General features: G+C 49.6%; 1 protein-coding gene across 4 annotated transcripts in view; it reads left to right on the top strand.

Annotated features, from left to right (window-relative positions):
* macrod2 (mono-ADP ribosylhydrolase 2) overlaps positions 1–24,861 on the top strand; it is a 357,904-nt gene that overhangs the window by 2,024 nt on the left and 331,019 nt on the right. For all 4 annotated transcript variants that reach the window (XM_084667272.1, XM_084667271.1, XM_084667270.1 and 1 more), the window contains exon 3: positions 2,295–2,387. In XM_084667272.1, the coding sequence (XP_084523398.1) occupies positions 2,295–2,387 (93 nt within the window). The remainder of the gene's footprint in view (positions 1–2,294; positions 2,388–24,861) is intronic.

Here is a 24,861-nt window from a genome sequence, read left to right as displayed (position 1 = left end):
GGCTGCTCCTCATTCTGCCACACTGGGCCTGGCAGCGCTAGGCTGCTCCTCATTCTGCCACACGGGGCCTGGCAGCGCTAGGCTGCTCCTCATTCTGCCACACGGGGCCTGGCAGCGCTAGGCTGCTCCTCATTCTGCCACACGGGGCCTGGCAGCGCTAGGCTGCTCCTCATTCTGCCACACGGGGCCTGGCAGCGCTAGGCTGCTCCTCATTCTGCCACACGGGGCCTGGCAGCGCTAGGCTGCTCCTCATTCTGCCACACGGGGCCTGGCAGCGCTAGGCTGCTCCTCATTCTGCCACACGGGGCCTGGCAGCGCTAGGCTGCTCCTCATTCTGCCACACGGGGCCTGGCAGCGCTAGGTTGCTCCTCATTCTGCCACACGGAGCCTGGCAGCGCTAGGCTGCTCCTCATTCTGCCACACGTCAGTTGCTCTCAGACTCACTAATTTATTATTTTCATGATTTCAGTGTAGTCAGGGAACACAGCTTTAAAGTTTACCACTACTGCTGGTACTTTACATGGTGGTGCAGGTATTCATATTTCTCAAGAACCAAAGTATTCAAATGGCAGTTTAACTGTCTAAGTCTCAAATCATGGGATTTTTCCAAGTCTGTGAAGCTCTCCCTTCCAGCCTTATCCAAGTCAGTATACCTGTTTCTGAAGAAGAGGCCACTAGATTACTGAGGTTTTTGTAGATTGTCATGAAAACTTGGTACTTACAACTTAAAATGGTACACAGCCCTCGGTGAATTAAAATATACCAGCTGTTAACTACTGACCTTGCTGTGCCACAGTAGAGCTGGGCGGTATGGCCTAAAATGTTTATCACGGTATAATTTGTAAGCACTGACAGTATTATCACGATATATTAGTTATTTTTAAAATGTCATAACGATGCAATCCTCACTGCAGCAGCTAATCTACGGCACTTAGGCGCACTGTCACTTGAGTTGAATTTTCAAAATTTTGCCGCGATTAATTGCCACGGAAAATGGACTTCTATGCGTTTAACAGTTAAGGGATTGCAAACTGTTAAATAGTATTTGTAGAGTTAGCTCTAGCTATAAACAATTAGGCTATTACATGGCTGAATACTCGATTCTGTTGGCTTACAATAAACAAACATTTCACAATTCTAACCAACGTGGCATTGGATTTGTCAAACACATTCTGGTAGATTCATTTCCGCGCACATGCATGGCTTTCAGGTGGTGAGGTTGCTAATGTTTCCACCTTTGGCGAGCACAATTCGACGACACAATTTACAGCGTAGGCTACTGTTTATTAGTCGATGTCTGTTAAACCAAAAAAAATTCTAACGACAGAGGCTCAATTTTTGTTTAACCAATTCTTCTTTGTCCGGCAAATCAACCCCACTGGCGTTATTTTCACACACCTAACGCTTTCTTACACTTGCCAACAAAGGTAGTTTAACTACTCATATGAATGTTTGCTTCCTCTGGAGTTGCGCTAGCTTTTGTTGACTTTCATCGGCTGGCACACTGCGTGCAGCGTCCATGCTTCATGTTTTTTTGGTAAAAGATACCAATGTGAACTAGCCCACTAGGCAGTATCACTTGACTTATATTTTGTACCAAACAGAAGCACTTTACTAATACATTTATCAATATATCGTGATATCCATGATATGGTAAAATCCATATCATGGCACAACTCAATACCGGTATTCGCGTTCATACCGGTATACCGCCCACCCTTATGCCACACTAGTGTTAATATTGAGCAGTGTTTACAAGAAATACTTCGATATCAGCTGTGCCCTCCAGGCATGTGGAACTAGGAGGAATTGATTTGAATTGGTTTAATCTTCATGCCACCTTGAGATCTGATTATGATAATATTATACCGCTGCCTTTCTCTGATTGCAATGCTTGTTGCATTACTTACAAACATGAGGCATCTTTTGAATACGCAGCATCAGTTAGCATTCACAGCATATTCACCAAGCAGTCACTTTTATACACGGCAACATGCAAACGCAGATAGAAAGTGCAGCAGATGATGGAGGATCAGAAGCACCCAGTTCTACCGGCCGGCGGTCAGGGAACAGTCTGTTTCTACTGGGTTTCCTAGTGGATCATGTAGCCTACAGTATAGACAACGTTGTTCATTTGAATATGTGAACTAAGTTACAGTAAACATTTGTGTTGTCAGTATCTGTATTGTTTGTGTTCACCCGGCTGGCCCTCTGTGCTTCTGTGTGTTTATATTCCTGTGTGTCTGTCCGTCTTGATGATCACTGATGTGTCCACTTGTTGTTCTTCCTCCTAGCTGAAGTGGACGGACACAGCCTTCTGATTGACAAAGTTTCTCTGTACAAAGGCGACATCACCATCTTAGAGGTGGACGCCATCGTGAATGCAGGTAAGATCGCTACATCGCAGTGTCGCAGGAGTCTGAGAGACCAACAGTTGAAACGAACAAGCTGTTTGTTGTGTTATTCCGCCCTCTAGTGCTCAAAGTTGAGAAGTTATTTTTCTCAAATGGGTTGAACGGTTAGGTGATGGACAGACACACCAGTGGTGTTTGTCTAGTTTGTCTTAACTGCTGATGTACCTTTTGTCGCTATTTATCAAAGTGTGACCTCGTGCGAAGGCTGGATGTTGTTAGAGGCTGGTGATGTTGTTTGCCACGCAAGTGGGACTTAGACAAGGACGTCTAGGGAGTCTGGTGGCTGAGCGCTTAGGGAATCGGGCTTGTCATCAGAAGGTTGCCGGTTCAACACGTTGTGTCCTTGGGCAAGGCACTTCACCCTACTTGCCTCTGGGAAATGTCCCTGTACTTACTGTATGTCGCTCTGGATAAGAGCGTCTGCTAAATGACTAAATTTAAATGGAAACAAGGGAGAACTGGGGCAAGGTCAGGTGTGTCTTCACATCTGATCACAAAGGCAAACAATCTTCCAATTGGACAAACCTTTTCTTTTAGAACAAAACTACTGTGTCAACTTAACCCAGTGACATCTTTCCTCTGTCTAACGTACACAGAGACAAAACACTAAGCCAGCTGGTTTATTGTTTAAGGGTAATTACAGGTTGTAATTAGTTCGTATTTATCACAAATGCGCTTGTAAACGGTCTCATCACAATGCTAATATCCTATCAATGACTTCTGGGACTAAATGGAAGGGTCATTCACAGGCGGTTTCCAAAACATTTCCTGTGCTGGCATTCTATTTCTTCAGCAGATTTCCTACAGGTGGTGGCAGAGATTAGAAAAACAATGACTTTCTGCTCTATTGCTATTCACCATCATCTGCACAACAAAGAGCTTTTACAAAGAGAAGCCCTAGTTGATATGAAGGCGAGGAACCTTGCAGGAGAAAGAAACCAAGCGTTCATTTTCGTTTTGCAAATACTATGACACCCTCACAAACCTATTGTAATCCAACAGTGGGATATGGTTGAGTACAGTATATAACCAGTGTACAAGGTTTATTTAAATGAGACCTGCACAGACTGCTTGGGATGAACAAAGGCAGTTCAATCCCATCTTTGGCAAGACAAGTCCTCTTCTCCCAGCCTCCTCTAAGCACTAGAAAGAAATCCTACCGACACGTTGTTCCCATCACTGATTGAATACCGGCCCACGGCATTGATGTTTATGTTAATCCACATGGGGTCACAGCGGTTTAGGAGGTCAGTCTTGATTCAAAAGATTCTGTCAGGAGGTTGGAATATTGACTCATTAGAAATGCAGGTTTTTTTCCTTCACGCTGAAGCTTTGTGTTTGGCATTTGCATACTGGAGCCACCTCTTGTTGACCCTGCGTGTGTGCACTGAGAGGACAGGATGCTGAGAGGACAGGACGCTGAGAGGACAGGATGCTGAGAGGACAGGGCACTAAGAGGACAGGATGCTGAGAGGACAGGGCGCTCAGAGGACAGGGCACTAAGAGGACAGGATGCTGAGAGGACAGGACGCTGAGAGGACAGGACGCTGAGAGGACAGGACGCTGAGAGGACAGGACGCTGAGAGGACAGGGCACTGAGAGGACAGGGCGCTCAGAGGACAGGACGCTGAGAGGACAGGACGCTGAGAGGACAGGATGCTGAGAGGACAGGGCGCTCAGAGGACAGGACGCTGAGAGGACAGGACGCTGAGAGGACAGGGCGCTGAGAGGACAGGGCGCTCAGAGGACAGGACGCTGAGATGACAGGACGCTGAGAGGACAGGGCGCTGAGAGGACAGGACGCTGAGAGGACAGGGCGCTGAGAGGACAGGGCGCTGAGAGGACAGGGCGCTGAGAGGACAGGGCACTGAGAGGACAGGGCACTCAGAGGACAGGACGCTGAGAGGACAGGACGCTGAGAGGACAGGACGCTGAGAGGACAGGGCGCTCAGAGGACAGGACGCTGAGAGGACAGGACGCTGAGAGGACAGGGCGCTGAGAGGACAGGGCGCTCAGAGGACAGGACGCTGAGAGGACAGGACGCTGAGAGGACAGGGCGCTGAGAGGACAGGACGCTGAGAGGACAGGGCGCTGAGAGGACAGGGCGCTGAGAGGACAGGGCGCTGAGAGGACAGGGCGCTGAGAGGACAGGGCGCTGAGAGGACAGGGCGCTGAGAGGACAGGGCGCTGAGAGGACAGGGCGCTGAGAGGACAGGGCGCTCAGAGGACAGGGCGCTGAGAGGACAGGACGCTGAGAGGACAGGATGCTGAGAGGACAGGGCGCTCAGAGGACAGGGCGCTCAGAGGACAGGGCGCTCAGAGGACAGGGCGCTCAGAGGACAGGGTTAAGGGGACAGGGTTAAGGGGGGCTGCTTGAATAGCTGACCTCCCTGGCTGGATGGGAATGTTCTCTCCTTCGTTGGACTTTCAGGGGCAGGTAAACGCGCACATTTGTGCCTGGAGTGGGTAAATTGGTCCGCATGTCTGCAATCTTCGCTTGTCTGTGCAGGGACGAAAACAGCCTTGCACTACCTGAAGACTTCTAAACGGTCACGTTTCACTGAAAGAGCATCAAGGTTTTCACCTGTCAACCACAGACAGACGTGTCAGTTTTTGAAAACCGCACAAAACTTTAGTAAAACCCATCTCCCAGTGGACTTCTTGATTGGTGTCTATACAGAACTCCTTTTGTAGAACTTGCCACAGCTTTAGAGGATGTCAGGATGCTTTATATTCAACCATTACAGTTTAATGATCAGGCTCATTGAGTTTCTAATTCTTCCTTAATTCTGTTTGGACTGAGGTTAGACAGGACGTGCTCAAACTGTCACCTGGGCAGACTTGAGGGCAGAGGACAGGGTGGTGGGGTGGGGTGGGGTGGGGCGGGGCTGGAGGGCCTGGCAGGCGTGGGGAAGCAGACATGATACTTCAACACCTGCTGCCTGGATATAACCACTACTAGGGGGTAGGAGTGTGGGGGGAACGTAGAGCATCACTATCTTCCTGACGTTAGTTCCTGGTTACTCAACCCCCCCCCCCCCCCACACACACACACACATACACTGTCACACTCCCACATCACTTTAATTTCTCTAATTTATTCTCTTTCTTTTTTTCTTTCTTTCTCTTTCTTTTCCCTCCACAAACAGTAACAAAACAACAGACTTACCGATCCACAAGGTTTCAGTGTAAAAGACTGCTGAAAAATACATAAGTGTGTTATTAGTTTTTGGGGTTTAGGCAAGCTTTAGAAACAGGTTGACGCTTTGTCTCTCCTCAGCTCAAACGAGATTTGATAAATCTACTAGGAAATTCCTGTGATTGCTAATCCGTGTGTGTTTAGAGGTTTTTATCTGATGGGATTTGGCTCCTAACAGCTCGGGATGGACAGAGCGTCTTTTGGCTCCAACCGTGAAACAGCACTCACACGGGCTTACAGTTAATCCATGTCATTTTCTTTGCCTTTGGATCTCAAACACAATTTAATGCTGCCCATCACCCCCCTCCCCCGTGGTCTTCCATGAGCAGTCCAAGCTCCGCCCTCCTGCGCGGGGCTCGTAAAGACAGCAGTGTGAAGTCCAGAGGACGGGTCTTCCTGATGACTGCTGTAATTACAGCGAGAGGTTGACGCCAGCTGTATCACCCGTCGTAAACCTCTCCCGTCGTTTGATGCGGGAGGTTTTTTCTTCCCAGAGCCGATTTAGTGTAGAGGGCATCTGGTTATGGACTCCATAAAGACCACACGGGTTTAGTGGCCAGAACAGGTTCATGGAGGCCATTGGTATTCTGCTAGGCAGCCTGCCATGCAGCGGGCCTCACTGCTTCAAGTAGTAGTGACCCATAGAAGGCATGAGACCACGACTAAGACTAGGAGTCTGACTGCTGTGAAACATGCTGGGGATCTCAAGTGTTTACAGGTTGAGACAATCAGGAGTGACTGGAATACAGTTGTTTGTTGGTGTTGCAGGTGTAATTGCATCTTTGTTGGCTTGGGTATATTGATTTGATGTTGGTGTGTGGGTCTGTATGACGATGTTCTTGACAAAGCAAGGACATTTGTATTAGTGGGGCTGTTTTTCCTTTGATTGCCTGTTCGGTGGGCAATACCAGTCAGCATGAAATTAAATCAGAACATAGCAATTAATTTCCTACAAAAGTCTCCCTGCAACTTGTGCGTAGTGAGTCTTTCTAAGCAGACCAAATTAGTTTTTAAATCACTTTCTGGCTGACCGGTTATTGTTTCTTGGAAATACATTTCTTGTCAGGGTGGTTAATTGTTATAGAAACTGACATCAGCATTAATAGGTGTATAAACGTAAGCTGCTGTCAGGTAAGGCTGTCAAAAGGGCTCTCCTGGAATGAGAAAATGGAACAAACAACTTTGGAGAGAATTTTCTTAATTAAACCCCCCCCCCAGAAAGGATAAGGCGATGTGTTGACAGCTTCCTGTTATAGAAAGACAGAAATGATGCAGAGTGGAGCTTTGGTGAAGCACGCAGCACAAACAGCTACTAGCAGGTGAGAGGACAGTTGAATGAGGTAGTGCTGTTTGATGTCTACCTGAGCCAGGATCAGCTACGAGGCTACAGGAAGACCGATGGCCCCCAGTCTTCCTGTAAAGGTTACGTCAAGATAGTGTCACACAAGTCTGTCTGCCTGCCTGCCTGTCTGTGTCTGTCTGTCTGTCTGTCTGCATACCTGTCTGTCTGTCTGCTTGTCTGCCTGTCTGTCTGCCTGTCTGCCTGTCTGCCTGTCTGTCTGTCTGTCTGTCTGTCTGCCTGTCTGCCTGCTTGTCTGCCTGTCTGTCTGCCTGTCTGCCTGTCTGTCTGTCTGCCTGTCTGTCTGTCTGTCTGTCTGTCTGTCTGTCTGCCTGTCTGCTTGTCTGCCTGCTTGTCTGCCTGTCTCTCACTTCCTTAGATCGTCTGTAGGACCCATCTACAGAGTTCCCTTTTCCAGTGTGATTGTTTCCTTCTCTGCTGATTGTGTGATTCAGTTCTGTGATTTGGGCTTTTGTTTACCTGTATCATTAAACCTGTCTGTGCTACCATATCCCTGGGTCCCAAGTCTCAAGATTCATGTCTGGGCTGGCTATGGAAGGGCAGGATATATCCTTCAATTCAATTCAGATCAAAAAACTTTATTGATCCCTGAGGGGCAATTCTTGGAAGCAGGCCTGGTAAAAGACATACGATAACATCAAGACAATAGATGATAAATGAACAGTGGCAGCAATGCAGAGACTGTACAGAACACAGCAGGCACCATACAGTAACAGCATTGGAGAGACTGTACAGAACACAGCAGGCACCATACAGTAACAGCATTGGAGAGACTGTACAGATCACAGCAGGCACCATACAGTAACAGCATTGGAGAGACTGTACAGAACACAGCAGGCACCATACAGTAACAGCATTGCAGAGACTGTACAGAACACAGCAGGCACCATACAGTAACAGCATTGCAGAGACTGTACAGAACACAGCAGGCACCATACAGTAACAGCATTGGAGAGACTGTACAGATCACAGCAGGCACCATACAGTAACAGCATTGGAGAGACTGTACAGAACACAGCAGGCACCATACAGTAACAACATTGGAGAGACTGTACAGAACACAGCAGGCACCATACAGTAACAGCATTGCAGAGACTGTACAGAACACAGCAGGCACCATACAGTAACAGCATTGCAGAGACTGTACAGAACACAGCAGGCACCATACAGTAACCGCATTGGAGAGACTGTACAGAACACAGCAGGCACCATACGTGACAGTGGCAGTAAGCATGTAACAGCTATCACACGTCCAACAGTGATAATAAATATGAGATTCTGAAAGGCTTCAGGCCTGGAGGATCATAATGCACCATTTTCTTCTTCTCAGTGGCTCCTACACTTGGTGTCTGGGAGCTCTGTATGGGCTTGGTGTCCAGGCTGTGATGCAGCCCAGGCTTTCTCCATTACAATCTGACAAGCTGGACAGGCTGGTGGTCTCACACAGTCCCACGAGAGTAGACTGTCTATCTGTTTCCCCTCCCTCCCTCCCTCCCTCCCTCCCTCCCTCCCTCCCTCCCTCCCTCCCTCCCTCCCTCCCTCCCTCCCTCCCTCCCTCCCTCCCTCCCTCCCTCCCTCCCTCCCTCCCTCCCTCCCTCCCTCCCTCCCTCCCTCCCTCCCTCCCTCCCTCCCTCCCTCCCTCCCTCCCTCCCACACTCACCCAGTGTGATATCTTCTTCTGTGACAGCCCTCTACAGTACAGGTCTGATAGAAACTCCCTCGCTCGCTCGCTCACTCGCTCACTCACTCTCACTCTCTCTCTGTCTCTCCTTCTCTACACACAAACACACACACACACACACACACACACACACACACAGACACACAGATACATGCTCACTGTACTACATGAAGGCTTGGCCAGGGAGGGTAACTGCTTGTGCAAACTTGTGATTGTTGCACCAGGAATGAGAATCGATCGCTGGGTCTGTGATGAGTTGCTGCTCTGCTGAACAGTGAAATGACTGCAGAGACAGGATGAGAGCCTACACCAACACCAGCCTGGTTAACAGCATCGGCTCAACAACCCACCAAAGATATACTGTACTGGGACACGTGGAGGGGACTTTCCAATTTAGTGTGTTGGTGCACACACACACACACACACTGTGTCAATGTTTGTGTCAGCATACCTCCAATATCTACTTGGATATCAACTTAATGCTGCAGCACACACACACAGATATAGACACACATCCCACCCAGGAGTCAGGAGAGAGAGAGAGACGGATGCTCAGCACCCAGCCTGCTGTTCATAAAGAGACCCCCTGTTGAGGTGAGAGCAGGTCCTGATGTGTCCACTCCCCCCCCCCCTCCCTGACAGAACTAAAGTCATCCCAGCTGAAGTGAGGCTGCTCTCTGTCCAACCCCCATCGACCCGGCATCCCTGTTTCTCCTCCTTCTCCTCGCCCCCCTCCCTCTCCTCCCTCTCCTCCTCCTCCCTCTCCTCCCCATCCTGCTCCCTCTTTCTGAAGAGAGCACTTTGACGCCCTCCATTTCACCCTCCTTCACTCCGGTCCCCATCCATCAGGGCCTTGAGTGATTGGGAGGGTGCTGAGACAGGGCCGGAGAACGAGGGGGGAGAAGGGAGGGAGGGAGGGATGGGGAGAGAAGGTTTGTCTTAAAACACAAACATGCTCCATCTTGAGATCCTCCCTCGGTTACAAATCCTCAACAGCTCTGTGAGTAACTCTTACATTCAGAGGATGCTTGTAAATTGTGCTAATAGGTAATAATGCCATTATAAGATGCCAGACTCTCAGACTCCATGTGTTGATAATATTAGTAAGGGTTAGGCCTAGGGATGGGCAGTGGCAGTTCTAGACACATTTTACTGGGGGGGCCAAGGGGGGCAGTGTTTAATCAGAAGGGCACATAAAAAATGGAAACAAATTATATTAAAATATTAAATACTCTAATTTAGCTTTTACATTTAATCTCAAATAAAAAAATAAGAAATCCAGTGTCCTTCCCCTGCATCTGAATGTTTCATAAGACAACAAGAAGTCTCACAATTAACATCTGCACTGAGTTTAATAATCCTGTTCAATAATTTGAATGAGTTCTCCTCGTCCCCAGTTCTCAGAGTGCTGTGTGTTGGGCAGAGAGATATCATGTTCTCGACAGCTCCCCACAGAGATATTGACATAGAAATACTGTCTTAGCAGACCGTGTGAATGGCCCACAACATGAAATGTGTGTGTTAATGGTAAGTCAATATCCACCGTATCATACGCAGAATAATGAAAGAACCTTTTGTATCCTGAAGGAGGTAGCGTTTTTACCAAACAGGTGTTGCTGGCAGCAAGGCTTGCTGGGCTGGGCTTGCTTGTTCTGGAGACGACCTGCGGGGGGCACTGTGGTTCCATCGCTGGTTCCCTGAGAGGAAAGTACACTGTACTCAAACTGACTGATTGAGAAGCTACTGGGTGAATTTTAAAAACCCTCTCTGTCTCTCTCTTTCTCTCTCTCGTCCGTCCACCCACATAGTTGTGTAGCACCGTCTGGGTGAAGTCAGGAAATCCCAGAAGGTTCCCAGTGTGTGGAGGCTTGGACCTGCCCCAGGGACCCGGCAAGCTGCAGCTCTGTCACACTGACAGTCAGGAGGAAACACAGAATAGGAGGACACACATTCCTACAAGGGTGCTCTGTGCAAATTGCAAGTTTGGCCGCTATGCTAGCGAGTGAAGGAATGAGGGTGGAAGTGAGGGCTGTTTTGCATGTTTGAGGGAAAGAGGGAGAGAGTCAAGAGAGTGAGTCAGGGAGAGAGAGAAAGGGAAAGGGCTACAGAGAACTGGGGAGAGGGACAGAGACGGGGAGGGAGGGAGAGAGAGACAGATCCTTGTTTTTCCGCCTGTGGAGGAGAGTCTGAGAGGGGAATCCACCCTCTCAGTTTGGATGTGCACAATCCCTCCGCAGTCAGCCTCTCAGCGTCTGCTCCTCCGGCCTCCACAATACCCTTCTCTCAGAGCCGGTTCACTCTCAGTGCCTCCATTCTTCCCTCACACGTTGTGTTCTCCCTCTCTCCTCCATTTTTGGCAGCTAATGGCTAGCCTGTGGATGATGTAAACCTTTGTTAAGACATGCGAAGGCAAGCCACCAGTACGCAGGGCTCAGAGAAGTGCCCGAGCACAGACCCAGATGAGGCACTTAGTCACTGGCCTGTGGTGACTTGGTTCTCCATAATGACTCCCAGCTCTCTGGATGTCATGGGCAGCACACTGCTACAAATAGGTGAGATTTATAAAACACACTTTACAATCGGGAGAGGTCATTTGCTTCTTAAGTATGCAATCTTCTCAACCCTGGAAACCCTGTTTAACGTCCTTTAGCTTTTTTCTTCCCCGTGAACAATAATCGTTTGGTGTGGTGGCGATAGTATTAAAGTCTCGGTAATCAATGCAGCGAGGTATTTCTGGGAACGCTGTAGTTCATCGTACGTTTATGACTTCATCTCACTCTCCTTCATCCATCTTGATCTGGAAGCACAGTATCGCGCCCTGAAACCATCCTCCACTTACCTCCCACCCAGCCCACGCACACACAAGCCCCCCCTCTCCCCTGTAACGGATTGCACAGTAATGTTTTTGAAGTGTGCTTTAATTAACAGTCCATGATATCCAAATGGGTGCCGCCAACCGCCACATTAACGAGTGGAACTCAGACATGTTATTTCAATTGAAATGCAATCACCTTACCCAGTGATTGTCTGAATTGTCTTCATCATCTCTCATCGCAATTAGGCGATCGGCGCATCCAGTGTTATGTAGCAATGTGTCACCCTGATGAACCAAACTGTGATCATGTTTTAATTGAACATGCCTTTCTTGCTCTGTAATCACTGAATAATAAACAATTCCTCCTGGGGAAATGTAGTGAAGTGTGCCAGCGATAGCCTGCGTTGTAGTGGTGGCCATGTCATTGTTGTCCATGCTGTTGTATGATAATGAAGCAGGTACTGTTCCCCTGAGGTCACGCATGGTTATTCTGAGGTTACTACAGACTCCGACCAGCACACAGCTCTTTATATGGCAGCGGGATTTATAAACACACACGTGTTGCGTGTCAATGGTTCTAGCGTGTTGGTACCTCTTTTGAAAATGAATCACTATAAATTTTGGGGGGGAGGCCAAGAGAGATTGTTCCTCTCATCAGGACTGTGTCTGTTCCTACCTGTGGTACCTCTGTTGGACAGAACAGGTGCTCCGTTAGAAACAGCCTACTGTCGGCTAAACCAGGATCGGTTTTCCAACTACACCAGCCATTGCAGAGACGGAATGACTGAATCATCACTGTCGTGTTGGTAATTACAGACATGGGATGTTTGACTTTCCTAAACGAACCGTTTTCTTGTCTTTCCATGAACAGTTGGTTTGAGCAGCCTCCATTTGTTTGGGTTTAATTGTAAACACTGGTTAATTAAATCAATTAATGGTCCCTTTAAGAATGTGGGGGATGAATTTGATCCTAGGGCGCCGGGAAAGACAAGAAAAGGCATGTTGGAGAGAGATTAAAAGGAGAGAGAGAGATAGGAGCCAGAGAGAGAAAGACATTGGGAAAGACAGACAGAGAGATGGAGAGAGAGAGATGGAGAGGGGGAGAGAGCAGGAAGAAGAGAGAGAGACAGTCAGACAGACAGACAGACAGACAGAAAAAGATAGTGAGTGACAGAAAGAGAAAGTGAGAGTGAGAGAGATGAATGCCGCAGGGTTCAGAAGGCTACTCCACAGAGTGGACACAGACAAGCTGATGATTGGTCATGATGTAGGAAGAGGAGCAGTGAAATCTGATTTAAATGGAGTGACCTTAAACAAACTGCATTTAGTTAACCTCCTGATCTGGGGTGAGAAAATGGGATGATGGCTCCCACCATTAGCATGATGAAATGGATTAATAAGTGACTTAAGCGAGGACTTTGCGAGTAAGGAGCTGCTGTTCTGCTGGCCTTTGATGGTGCAGTTGGCCAGGAAAACCATGTAATCTCTTTAAGAGAATCTCAGTCCTGCCTCAACAACATACAAAGGAGATCTAGGCCCGTGATAAGGTAAAGAGCTTTGTGTTGCGGTTTCCTCGTGTGGTGGGTGGCATGGGGGAGTCCAGGACGCTGGTTGGAATTCCCCCTGATCCCTCAGCCAAACACAAGAAGAGCATGACCCGTGATTTATCTTCAAAAAAAATGTTGAGTCATTGAACTTACTGTACACACCACCGCCCCCTCATTAAAATAGAGGCATCAGATTCATGGCAGTGAATCATCTCGAAATCTCCAGCACTGGAAGACCTTCAGCACCCTGCCTGTGGATGATGGTTCATTATAGCATTATAGCAGAGGAGGGGGTGCTACAGTTGGATGCCTGATGCATCTAGACAGCTACAACGTCGTTCCTTTGCAGTCCTCCTTTGATGGAAGCAGACACTCCCTCCATCTCCTCTCAGTCCTGGAAGTCCTTCTGGCGAGCAAGCGTTGATTGATTTGTTAGGATGTCATTTGCTATGAGAATGTAGAACTAGGGGGGGGAAATAGGCCATTTCACATCTTTGTTATCGGGTTAGTTTTGTTTTTGTCATGGGCTGTGCCACTCACTCAGACAAACATGAAGACAAGGTGCAGAAGAGAGGAGTATTCAGAGGTTTACTGAGGAGGAGACTAGAGGAGGAGACTAGAGGAGGAGAGGCAGAGAGGAGAGGAGGAGGACTAGGAAGACTTGACAAGGAAGGACTAGAAAGACTAGGAGGAGGAAATGAGGAGAGAAGGAGAGAGGGGATGAGAGGAAGACTAGGAGGACTAGATGAGGGGAGAAGGAGAGAGGGAGAGAGGAGGACTAGATGAGATGAGTAGGGGAGAGGGAGAGAGGAGGACTCGGAGGAAGCAGTGACAGACAGGATTTAGTGTATTCTCAGCAGATTTAATTAGCCGTGTTCCCAGGATAATCAGGCAGCAGGCGTCCAGGCAGCCAACTGCAGCGGGCCAGTGGGACTCCACGCCTGCATGCGGCGTGTATTGATGAAGGCTGGCAGAGGACAGTCGACATGCTTTTAGCATGTCGGCTGTCACATCACACTGTTTGGGGATGCGTTGTGTTTCACTGTAATAACTCTGACTGTACACTCTCTGGTCGTATAAGTCTCGACGACCAAACTCTTAGACTGTCATTACAGTTCTCCGAAGGATTGGTTGGAGAAGCATGTTTTCCCACCAACAGCTCTGAGACTTCTAAGTGTGTTTTTCTAATTTGCTCCATTTCCTCAGATGGAAATATGAGTCAGAGAGGGAGTCATTTTTATGTTCTTTGTTTGGTGTTGAGAAACTTCAAAGGCTCCCGTCTGATCGGGGGCTTTGTAGATAGCCATGGAGCAGGTAAGCATATTACTTCATGAGGGATGTCAAACTCGAATGCCCTTGAAGCTGAAAGTCTCTCACAGTAGCTGTGACTGATTTTGAGTCTGGCTTTCCTTTGTGGACTACCATCTTACACCTCCAAACTCAAACCATTCAACACAGACATACAGGTATAGATGGCTTGTAGGAAACTAGCTTCATGTTATTTGAAGGGCTGTGTCTATTGTGATGGAGGAGGCTCTGGTGTTAAACTGGAATAAGAAATAACATCTTGCTAGTCCTCTGGCATTTCCTTGCTCATATATCGCGTTAATGTACATGTTTATGTCTACGCATCAGTCCACTGAAGACAGGCAGGGCTGAATGCATGTCAACATCGTTTTATTGTACATTTGCTTTGCACAACATAACATCTTTAAAACATGTGACGATGGTGCATGATCGTGTGAGTTTGTCAGCCATGCTAATCCTACGGAGCGGCGTTGGCGCCCTGGCTGGGTGCGTGTGAGCGAAGGAGAGGTTCAGAGTGGCTAGGCCCAGCCACATGGCTGCTCTGAGACTTATTTATCCATGACAGTAAACACAATAATAGCTGTGAGCAGTTTGAGTATGTGGTGCATGGCTCATAACAGCCTGAGATGGCTGTGATTCAGAGAATAGGGAAACCAACACGCGTACACACACATATATACACCCACACACACACACACACACACACACTCAAAAGACATGAAAGGTTGCTTTGGCCTCTGAAGGGGCTAACGACCAACATGGCAGAATTCCGTGTTTATCTATGACTGTCAGAGTTATACGCTGTAGTTGTAGTGAACTGTCTACTTGATTTGCCCCCTCATTTAGTCTGTTCACTTCCAAACAGTGTGGATGGAAATTAAACTACCTCAGCATGGTAGCACACAAACCAAGTATGCAGAGCTAAAGAAATACCAAATTTAATCTATGCAAAGTAGTGTTTGGAGGATGCTGGTTGACAGCCCCAGCAGCTCTGTGGGGGAGACAGAGCGAGCCCCTTCAAAGGGCGGGCTGTAAAGTCGCAACACTTTACCACAACAATTAACTTTTAATTGAAGCATTTTGCATCTTGTTTACCAAACCCTCTTGAACAGACATTTTCTCTCCTTGAAACAAGAAAAGCAGCAAATAAACCATGGCTATCTAAGCCAGAGGAAGATTGTGTTTACAAATCCACCCAGACGATGAGGCACGCTAGAATGTCGTTTCTGCTCCTCCAGCACTGCCGTGTCCACGCTCAGGCTGGTTAGAACCGGTTTCTCAAGCAGAGGAGACAAATTGTTCAATGCTGAGGAGAAGAGGTTGGTTTTGCTTGCTCTGAGAAGCACGGCTCTGGGTTAGTTTGTACGGTGTGTGTGTGTGTACATGTGTGTGCAGAGATGCAACATGGAGACTGCCTCCCTCTGAGAGAATCATCAAGCCAAACTAGGTTTCGTCTTTCGCTCTAAACACCAGCTGCCATCTCAATCACAACCTCATGCCGTAGTGTGTCAACATTACACCGAGGGAGCTTCTGGGTTCTGCATTTTAAATGACTTCAATATCGGCTTGTTTTGATATTTCGCCCAGTTCTCCTTTTGACTGTGAGAAATGACTGCTGCCAGTAGACCAGGGTGCTGTGGTGATTTTTTTTCTTGCCGATTTTGTCTCATAAATGACTTATTTGTTCACGGCACCTGACAATGCAGATGACAATATCCAGGCTGCTGCTAATGTCTCAATTGTCTGCTCCATTGGTTCCATGTCATGAGAGCCATTTCCTCATTCAAGAACAGGCTGCTGGGTAATTCACACTGTACAATACCTTCATTCATGATGTTTCTCGTAAAGACTGCTGCTTGTTGATAAAGCAGTGAATATCCCTGATCAGTGAGACCTACTCATCCTGACAAAGGCAGACGTGTTCCACTGAGGTGTTTGTGTGTGTGTGTGTGTGTGTGTGTGTGTGTGTGTGTGTGTGTGTGTGTGTGGTACTGTTGAAGGGGGACTGTTAAAGGTAGTATGTGTTTGATGGTGATGTGTTTCGTGTTATAAGGCTGAAGGCTTATTATTACAGCCCTCCTCTCTCCTCCAGTCCTCTCCTCCAGTCCTCTCTCCTCCAGTCCTCTCTCCTCCAGCCCTCTCTCCTCCAGTCCTCTCCTCCAGTCCTCTCTCCTCCAGTCCTCTCTCCTCCAGTCCTCTCCTCCAGACCTCTCCTCCAGCCCTCTCTCCTCCAGTCCTCTCTCCTCCAGTCCTCTCCTCCAGTCCTCTCTCCTCCAGTCCTCTCCTCCAGTCCTCTCTCCTCCAGTCCTCTCCTCCAGTCCTCTCTCTTCCAGCCCTCTTTCCTCCAGTCCTCTCTCCTCCAGTCCTCTATCCTCCAGTCCCCTCTCCTCCATTCCTCTCTCCTCCAGTCCTCTCCTCCAGTCCTCTCCTCCAGTCCTCTCTCCTCCAGTCCTCTCTCCTCCAGTCCTCTCTCCTCCAGTCCTCTCTCCTCCAGTCCTCTCTCCTCCAGTCCTCTCCTCCAGTCCTCTCTCCTCCAGTCCTCTCCTCCAGTCCTCTCTCCTCCAGTCCTCTCCTCCAGTCCTCTCTCCTCCAGTCCTCTCTCCTCCAGTCCTCTCTCCTCCAGCCCTCTCTCCTCCAGTCCTCTCCTCCAGTCCTCTCCTCCAGTCCTCTCTCCTCCAGTCCTCTCTCCTCCAGTCCTCTCTCCTCCAGTCCTCTCCTCCAGTCCTCTCCTCCAGTCCTCTCTCCTCCAGTCCTCTCCTCCAGTCCTCTCTCTTCCAGCCCTCTCTCCTCCAGTCCTCTCTCCTCCAGTCCTCTCTCCTCCAGTCCTCTCTCCTCCAGTCCTCTCCTCCAGTCCCCTCTCCTCCATTCCTCTCTCCTCCAGTCCTCTCCTCCAGTCCTCTCTCCTCCAGTCCTCTCCTCCAGTCCTTTCTATTCCAGCCCTCTCTCCTCCAGTCCTCTCTCCTCCAGCCCTCTCTCCTCCAGTCCTCTCCTCCAGTCCTTTCTCCTCCCAGAAGGGCTTCCACCATGATGACTGATCAATCTCCAGCTGTAATTCGATCCGCTCTCAACCTAGTTTGTGAAAATCCCAGAGTAACTCTTGATAAGATGTCTTTAAAATAATCCCTTATCAATACCCAATTCATATTTCATTAAATCCTCAAATGAATAGGCTTATCTCTCCATTTGAGAAGTGCATTTAATAACCCAGGTTCTGGAGCCTGGCGCAGGCTCTGGGCAGGTGAGACGGACTCTCTGGCAAAGTGCATCTCTTCAAACCCTGCTGCCTGAATGGAGGCGGTCTCACCACTCTCTTATTCATGTCCTCTCTGAGGGAGCTTTATTAAAGAGCCCTGGTGTCTGTGTGAGCAGTGAAACAGCCTGATGCATATGACTCACTCCTCTGAGAAGGGGGGAGTAAGGTGGGTGGAGGGGAGGGAGGGGGGGAGGGAGGGAGGGAGAGAGGGAGGGAGGGGGGGGAGGGGGAGAGTTGGGGGGGGGGGAAGAGAGGGCGGGGGCGCAGGGTGTGAGAGGGTCGGGGAGGGGAGACAGGGAGGGAGGGAGGGAGGGAGGGAGGGAGGGAGGGAGGGAGTGGAGGGCGGGCGGAGAGAGGGAGGAGGAGATCCATCCACACACTGTGTTGCACAGCCTGATTCCTTGGTTACTGCTCCCAGAATGCAGACAGAGGCCTTGAAAGCCTCCGTGCTGCTGGGAGATTAATCATCATAAAAGGCAACAGGCCTGTAGTACTGCTCTAAACCCCGGCGCCTGGAAACGTCCGTGGCTCTGAGCCGCGCAGGGCCGGAGATCAGGGAAGCCCGCGTGCGTTCCCCTTCCTTCTGCTTTCCCTCCACACTGAGCCGAGGCACATTAGAGACTAAGATACAGGCTGTTCTTAAAGACGAGTTTGGACTGGTTTTGTAAGTAGTAGCCCACCGATAATATAATATGACTTACATGTATGGAGAGCCCGTGGTCTGCAGCTTTTTTTTGCCTTTTATGGAAGAGAAAGACGAGATTGGCACCTTGAGGCAGCCGTGTTACAGAGTCTAGAAAGGACATCTTTTATTCAGAACGGGAGAAGGTGACGAAAGTTTCAAGACAAGACAAGAGGATGTTGAAATGTTGTTATAGTCACCTTTTCACATTTACATACCCTCGCACGGACACATGCAAGGACACACACACACACACACACAGTTTTCTGTGGAGTGTATTTGTCAGAGACGCACATTAGGTCAGATCTGGATTCCATTAGGAAAATACCCTGATTTATAATTAGCATTTAACAGATTCCTCTTCACGTTCTCCCTCTGATTGCATTGTTATTGCACAAAAGCAAGACGGATGATCGTCTATTTGATGCTGAGCACCTTTTCAATGAAGGGGATTTTCTGGGTCTGTGGCTGGGTGCGTGCGTGGTGTGTGGTAGGAAATCACCTGAGGTTCTGCGGGCGGATAAGTGAACAATAAAGAGTGTTTAAATAACGCAGGGACCGTGAAAGAAGTACTGAGAGCTAGTTCTCTCCCTCGCTTCTGGGGTTAGTTTAATAACTGTAAGATTTGTCTTACAGATTTGTTTGATATCTGTGTCTTGTGATGCGCCCTCGTTGTTTAGATCATTCCTTTCCGTATAGTTTCGTATCGTTTTACAAGTAAGGGAGGCAACGTCAGGAAATGTGTTTCATCCCTAAGGTGACAGAGCTGATTTATTAAGTAGTTCCTACGGAGTCACACAGGAGGCCAAACAAGGTTGTAATTAGCGTTTTCCACCATGGCCGGATGAATAACCATTTATTGCAATGGTCATGGGGAGACAGGATATTTTACACATTCATTTATTCATTTATGATGGTGAGCTTGTCTCCTCCCAGTCAGGGGCACAGCAAGGAGCCAGGATGGGGAAGATGAATACCCCATAGCTCCTTTCCCCAGACATTACTGAACGAGCAAACTGGCAGTTTACTGCCACCTCTCAACGTAACCTGCATGTTTTATAGATGAGGAAACTCGCTAACCGTCAGAGAGTGAAGGCTCTGTTCTGACGCAGGCAGTGTAATGGCTGCTCGCTAAAACTAAGACAGGACTTGATGGTATTCAGGTGTTTACTGTGTGGTTGCCTGCTGTGCCCCTGCTCTCTCGCTGTACTGGCCCACACAAAAAGGAGAAAAGGCCTCCGGTTTGAAGGCTTGATTGAACGTTTTGGCTTTTATTTCATTAGCTGAGAATCTCTCTCTATCAGGCTGAAACAGAGCCAGACTGGTGTCTGACTCAAACAGAAATCAAAGGAAAAATGAGTTGGAGCTCTACAGGAGAGAGTGTGTGTGTGAGAGAGAGAGAGAGAGAGAGAGAGAGAGAGATATATAGAGAGAGAGAGAGAGAGAGAGAGAGAGAGAGAGAGAGAGACAGAGACAGAGACAGAGAGAGAGAGAGAGAGAGAGAGAGAGAGAGAGAGAGAGAGAGAGAGAGAGAGAGAGAGAGAGAGAGAGAGAGAGAGAGAGAGAGAGAGAGAGAGAGAGAGAGAGAGAGAGAGAGAGAGAGAGAGAGAGAGAGACAGAGAGAGAGAGAGAGAGAGACAGAGAGAGACAGAGACAGAGAGAGAGAGAGAGAGAGAGAGAGAGAGAGAGAGAGAGAGAGAGAGAGAGAGAGAGAGAGAGAGAGAGAGAGAGAGAGAGACAGAGAGACAGAGAGACAGAGAGACAGAGAGACAGAGACAGAGACAGAGACAGAGACAGAGACAGAGACAGAGACAGAGACAGAGACAGAGAGAGTCAGAGTCCTCTCAGCCACCTGCACTGACCTTCAGAGCTACTTACCTTTTATTTCAGAGCTGTTGTCTGTGTGTGAGGCAGCCTGTTCAGAGCTGTTGTCTGTGTGTGAGGCAGCCTGTTCAGAGCTGTTGTCTGTGTGTGAGGCAGCCTGTTCAGAGCTGTTGTCTGTGTGTGAGGCAGCCTGTTCAGAGCTGTTGTCTGTGTGTGAGGCAGCCTGTATTGTGGCGTGCTTGTTTGCGCTGTGCCGACCGAGGGAAGTGTGTTTGAAACGTTCCTGTTCCAGGCCTGGCTATGGAGGCGGACTCATGGCTGAGGTCATGTGATCACCATTTGGTTCTTCTGTTCCTTTTCCCTCAACTCTGACTTTGTGTAGGTCAACAGCACGACCAGGTCTTTCAACACCCCAGCTCACCTTGCTGCTCCCTGTGCCTCTGCGCCGTGAGTGTGTGTGTGTGTGTGTGTGTGTGGTAGGGTGTGTGTGTGTGTGTGTGTGTGTGCAGACAGAGGTTTTGATTAACACTCTCCCTCTGTTGTTTTTGGCTCAGGTGTGAGGGGGGGTAGGTGTCACACGCCTGTGCTGCACTCAGGGACCAGGGGGGAGAAAGAGGAGAGCTGCTGCCCCCTCCCCCTCCCCCGTAACCCAATAGGCCGCTCCACACGGCCCTCAATATCTCAGCACCTTCCCAGGGTGAAAAATCTCTCACACCAGCCAGCTCCCCAGGAAGTTGACCCAGCGGAGCAGGTCATCACTCCGAGACAAAGAGATTCTTATCGGGCCGGGCGGCGCTCTCTCTCAACCCCCCCCCCCCCCAATCACCCTCGGACTGTGAGCGATGACTTCTCTGAAACTTAATATCAGTGATATAATCTAGGTGCTTCTCTCACCCCTCTCAGGATTGAGAGGGGTGTCGTTAAAAATGACCATCAGACCCTCTGGGCTGATGAAGGGTGCCTTAAGGGGGGACCACAACCACTTTGGTGCCATGAGGTGGTTGTAACACAAGACTGAAAGAGAAGGGGGGAGGAGGGGAGGATAGAGAGGGGGGAGGAGGGGAGGATAGAGAGGGGGGAGGAGGGGAGGATAGAGAGGGGGGAGGATAGAGAGGGGGGAGGAGGGGAGGATAGAGAGGGGGGAGGATAGAGAGGGGGGAGGAGGGGAGGATAGAGAGGGGGGAGGAGGGGAGGCCAGAGAGGGGGGAGGAGGGGAGGATAGAGAGGGGGGAGGAGGGGAGGATAGAGAGGGGGGAGGAGGGGAGGATAGAGAGGGGGGAGGAGGGGAGGATAGAGAGGGGGGAGGAGGGGAGGATAGAGAGGGGGGAGGAGGGGAGGATAGAGAGGGGGGAGGCGGGGAGGATAGAGAGGGGGGAGGAGGCTAATGTTCCTGCACTTATGTTCCATGTCTCCTCCAGACATGCAGCAGCAGCAGCAGCAGACTAATTCCAAGCTAACCGCTTGTGCTATCCATGACTTTTTTCTGTAAACTGTTTTGCATTTTCGCAATTTTTCTAACTTTATCTGCTCCCAGCTAGGAGAAAAAAAATGGTCTGGATATTAAAGTCTTAATAGCGGCATTTTATAGTGTTGAGGGAACGTGTTTTAATGGCGGTGGAGTCGAGTCATGCATCTTTTTGTCTTTTAAAATAAAATCTTCTCAAAGTCGAGGTGAAAATGATTCTGTTGTCTGACAGTCATGTCCTAACTGCTGCGGCGCAGCAGTCCATCTGTATTCAGCCCCATAGAGCTCATTCATCAAGATTTCATGAGGAGGGAATGAACTCCATCCCTAAATGCTTTAGCTATCATGCACTGCACTGTTCACTGTCAACATGCATATACTGTATGAACAGAAGAGATGTCTAACAACAGCATTGGCGTAGAAGGAACTGTGAATTCCTAGAAAGATTAATCACCCCACCCCTAAGGATTATTAGTCACTCTTTCTGTTGCTCTCTGTCTTTCTATCTCTCTCTCTCTCTCTCTCTCTCTCTCTCTCTCTCTCTCTCTGTCTCTCTCTCTCTCTCTCTCTCTCTCTCTCTCTCTGTCTCTCTCTCTCTCTCTCTCTCTCTCTCTCACTAATAGTCTAATCTAACTCAGACAAAGGCATCATCTGTTCCGATGAATGCACCATCTTATCTTCCGGTCAGTCAAACTACTAGTTTGCCATCAATCACTCATCCTTCCACTCATCAACCAATCAATGTGATCGTCCCTGTGATTAAACGATCAATGGAACCTGTCAATGCAGCTCCTTCTGAAACTGTCGATCCAGTGAGCCGTTTATCTGACTGATCAACCTTTTACTCAATGGAACATCCAATTAGGAGATCCAATTTAACGACTTGATCTAATCTCATTATTCCATGCCTGCTACACCTCCTGCTGCTTCCTGGGGTGGAGGTGTCAAAGCCCTCCCCAGCGAGTCCCCAGGTCCGGGTGACCCAGAGGGACATTTCAGACTCTCCCTTTCCTGAGAGGCTCCACAACGCCTGCACCCCGCTGTGACGAACACGGCCGGCCGCCTTAGTCACGGGCCGGAGGGGCGGAGGGGTAGGGGGCCATAGGTGGGGCTGGGGGCTGGATGGGCGGAGGGGCGGAGGGGCGGTGGGGCTGGGGGCCGGAGGGGCAGGGGGCCAGAGGGGCAGCGGGGCGGAGGGGCGGTGGGGCTGGGGGCCGGAGGGGCGGAGGGGCGGTGGGGCTGGGGGCTGGAGGGGCGGAGGGGCGGTGGGGCTGGGGGCCGGAGGGGCAGCGGGGCGGAGGTGGCGCAGCGGGGCGGAGGTGGGGCGTCGCGGCCCGTTTGGTAAGCCAGGGTGAACGCCCAGATGTCAGCCCTGAGATAGAGCGTGACGTGGAGGTTTAGCTTCTCCTGGTGGGCGTCTGGAGGACTGAGGAGCTGCTGTCCACACAGGCTCTGGCCACATGGGATCAGCCTCCCGCTCCGCTAGACTCCCGGGTTCCCCAAACGAGTCAGGAAGGGCTAGGGTTTATTCCTCCACATCGCCATGACACCCTTCCGCTCGTCCGCGTTCTTCCTGGCCGTCACCACCCACTCTTTGCCTTCTCGTTAAGGTCCCGTACACATGGTGGCATGGGAACAGGCGCTCTGTTACGGAGTCTTGTGATGGAAGGGAGGGTTGTGGCTGTCCACATTGCTTTGCTGGCCGTTGTCTCTCTACCAGCAAGAGGGAGGGAAGGGAATTGGCGGAAAAAGTCTGAGAATGACTGATCCAATGTGGGAGGGATGTGAATGTAGACCAGTTATCAGAATGTGTCCCTTGTGATGGACTGAGAAGCCACAAGTTTGAGGTATGCTATTCGCACCACACTGTGACGTCCAGATGGGTAGGGGGAGGTAGAAGGGGGAGGGTGTTGGGTTTAAGGGAGCGTGGATAGGCTTTTTTACAGAGCCTGGTCTTTATAAAAAGAACTGAGGGAGCTCAACTATACACTGAACGGTCCAGTGGCTCTCTCTCTCTCTCTCTCTCTCTCTCTCTCTCTCTCTCTCTCTCTCTCTCTCTCTGTCAGTCAGTCGGTCATTCTCACAGTGGGCCAGGTCGACGGACAGCTGTTGCTGTCTGCCTGCTGGAGTGGGTGGAGAAAGGGGTGGGTACAGAAAGGGGTGGACCGTGAAAGAGTGGAGGGACGGAAGAGCGAAGAAAAGATGGTCCGAGTAATCAAAGTGTGTGTCAGTTTCGTTCAGCCTGTACGTTTAGCTGGATGGAAGCTAGTGTCTGTCGGTAAGCACCATGACTGTCCTCACCCCTCCACAACCAGAGCAGCAGGAGGGTGACCTGGTCAGAGCAGCAGGAGGGGTGACCTGGCCAGCTCGCCCCACGCTACACACATCCGGAGCCTGGTGCTCAGGTGGCTGGATTGTCAGGGCGCTGTGTTTTCACAAAAACTCGTGTTTTTGAGCATGTGCCAACAGTTGTGTTTGTTTTATTTGAAAAAACACAAAAAACTATAGCTTGACCCTTGTAGTGCTTGTTCCATGTTGTGTGTGTGTGGGCGTGTGTGTGTGGGCGTGTGGATGCGTGTGCATTTGTATTCCCCTTCGCCAGAGTCTGGCCCTCTGTACTGTCAGCAGATCGTCATGGTCGCAGCGAGACAGCGAGGCAGCGAGGCAGCGAGGCAGCGTGGTGTTCTGGGTCATGTTTCCTTCCCGATAGGAGCGAGGCCCAGGAGAGCCATGAGAATGATGCGGTAAAGTAATCTGTCCTGGAACATACATCATGTCCAATGTAGCCCTGACAAATGTCAGAGCACCCTCACAACGCTCGAGCGGGAGAAGGAGAAGGTTGTCGGGAATGGCCTGTGCCCACTGAATTAAATAAATGTTTCATGAATTTTAAACAGCTTTCTGTTGTCTGCAGTTTAGAAAGACCGAAGACCGAAAGAGAGAGAGAGGGAGGGACAGAGAGAGAGAGAGGGAGGGACAGAGAGAGAGAGAGAGGGGGGGGGGGGAGGTGGTTGGAGAGACGGGGATGGAGGCAGGAAGAAAAAGAGAAAGAAAGGGAAAGACGGAAAGAAAAAGAGAAAGAAAGGAGGAGAGAGGCAGATATAGGAGGCATCTGCATACATTTGCATTCATTTTCAAAAATGTTAATTTGCTTCAAGCTCTCAGAAGTACATATACAACATTGCTTTCTTACGCTTCGTTTTCAACCTCAATGTGTCTGCATTCGGAAACAAAATGCTCTAGCAAGCATTTCACATTCTCTTCCCTTCATCTCATTCTTTTTTATGTGCTGTTGGAAACCGAGCTGTGTACT

This window comes from Hypomesus nipponensis, chromosome 11 (assembly GCF_054491055.1).
Source record: "Hypomesus nipponensis isolate SF chromosome 11, ASM5449105v1, whole genome shotgun sequence".
NCBI classification, from domain to species: domain Eukaryota; kingdom Metazoa; phylum Chordata; class Actinopteri; order Osmeriformes; family Osmeridae; genus Hypomesus; species Hypomesus nipponensis.
The sequence above is the reverse complement of the archived record's forward strand: the minus strand, read 5'-3'. Positions and strand labels throughout refer to the sequence as shown.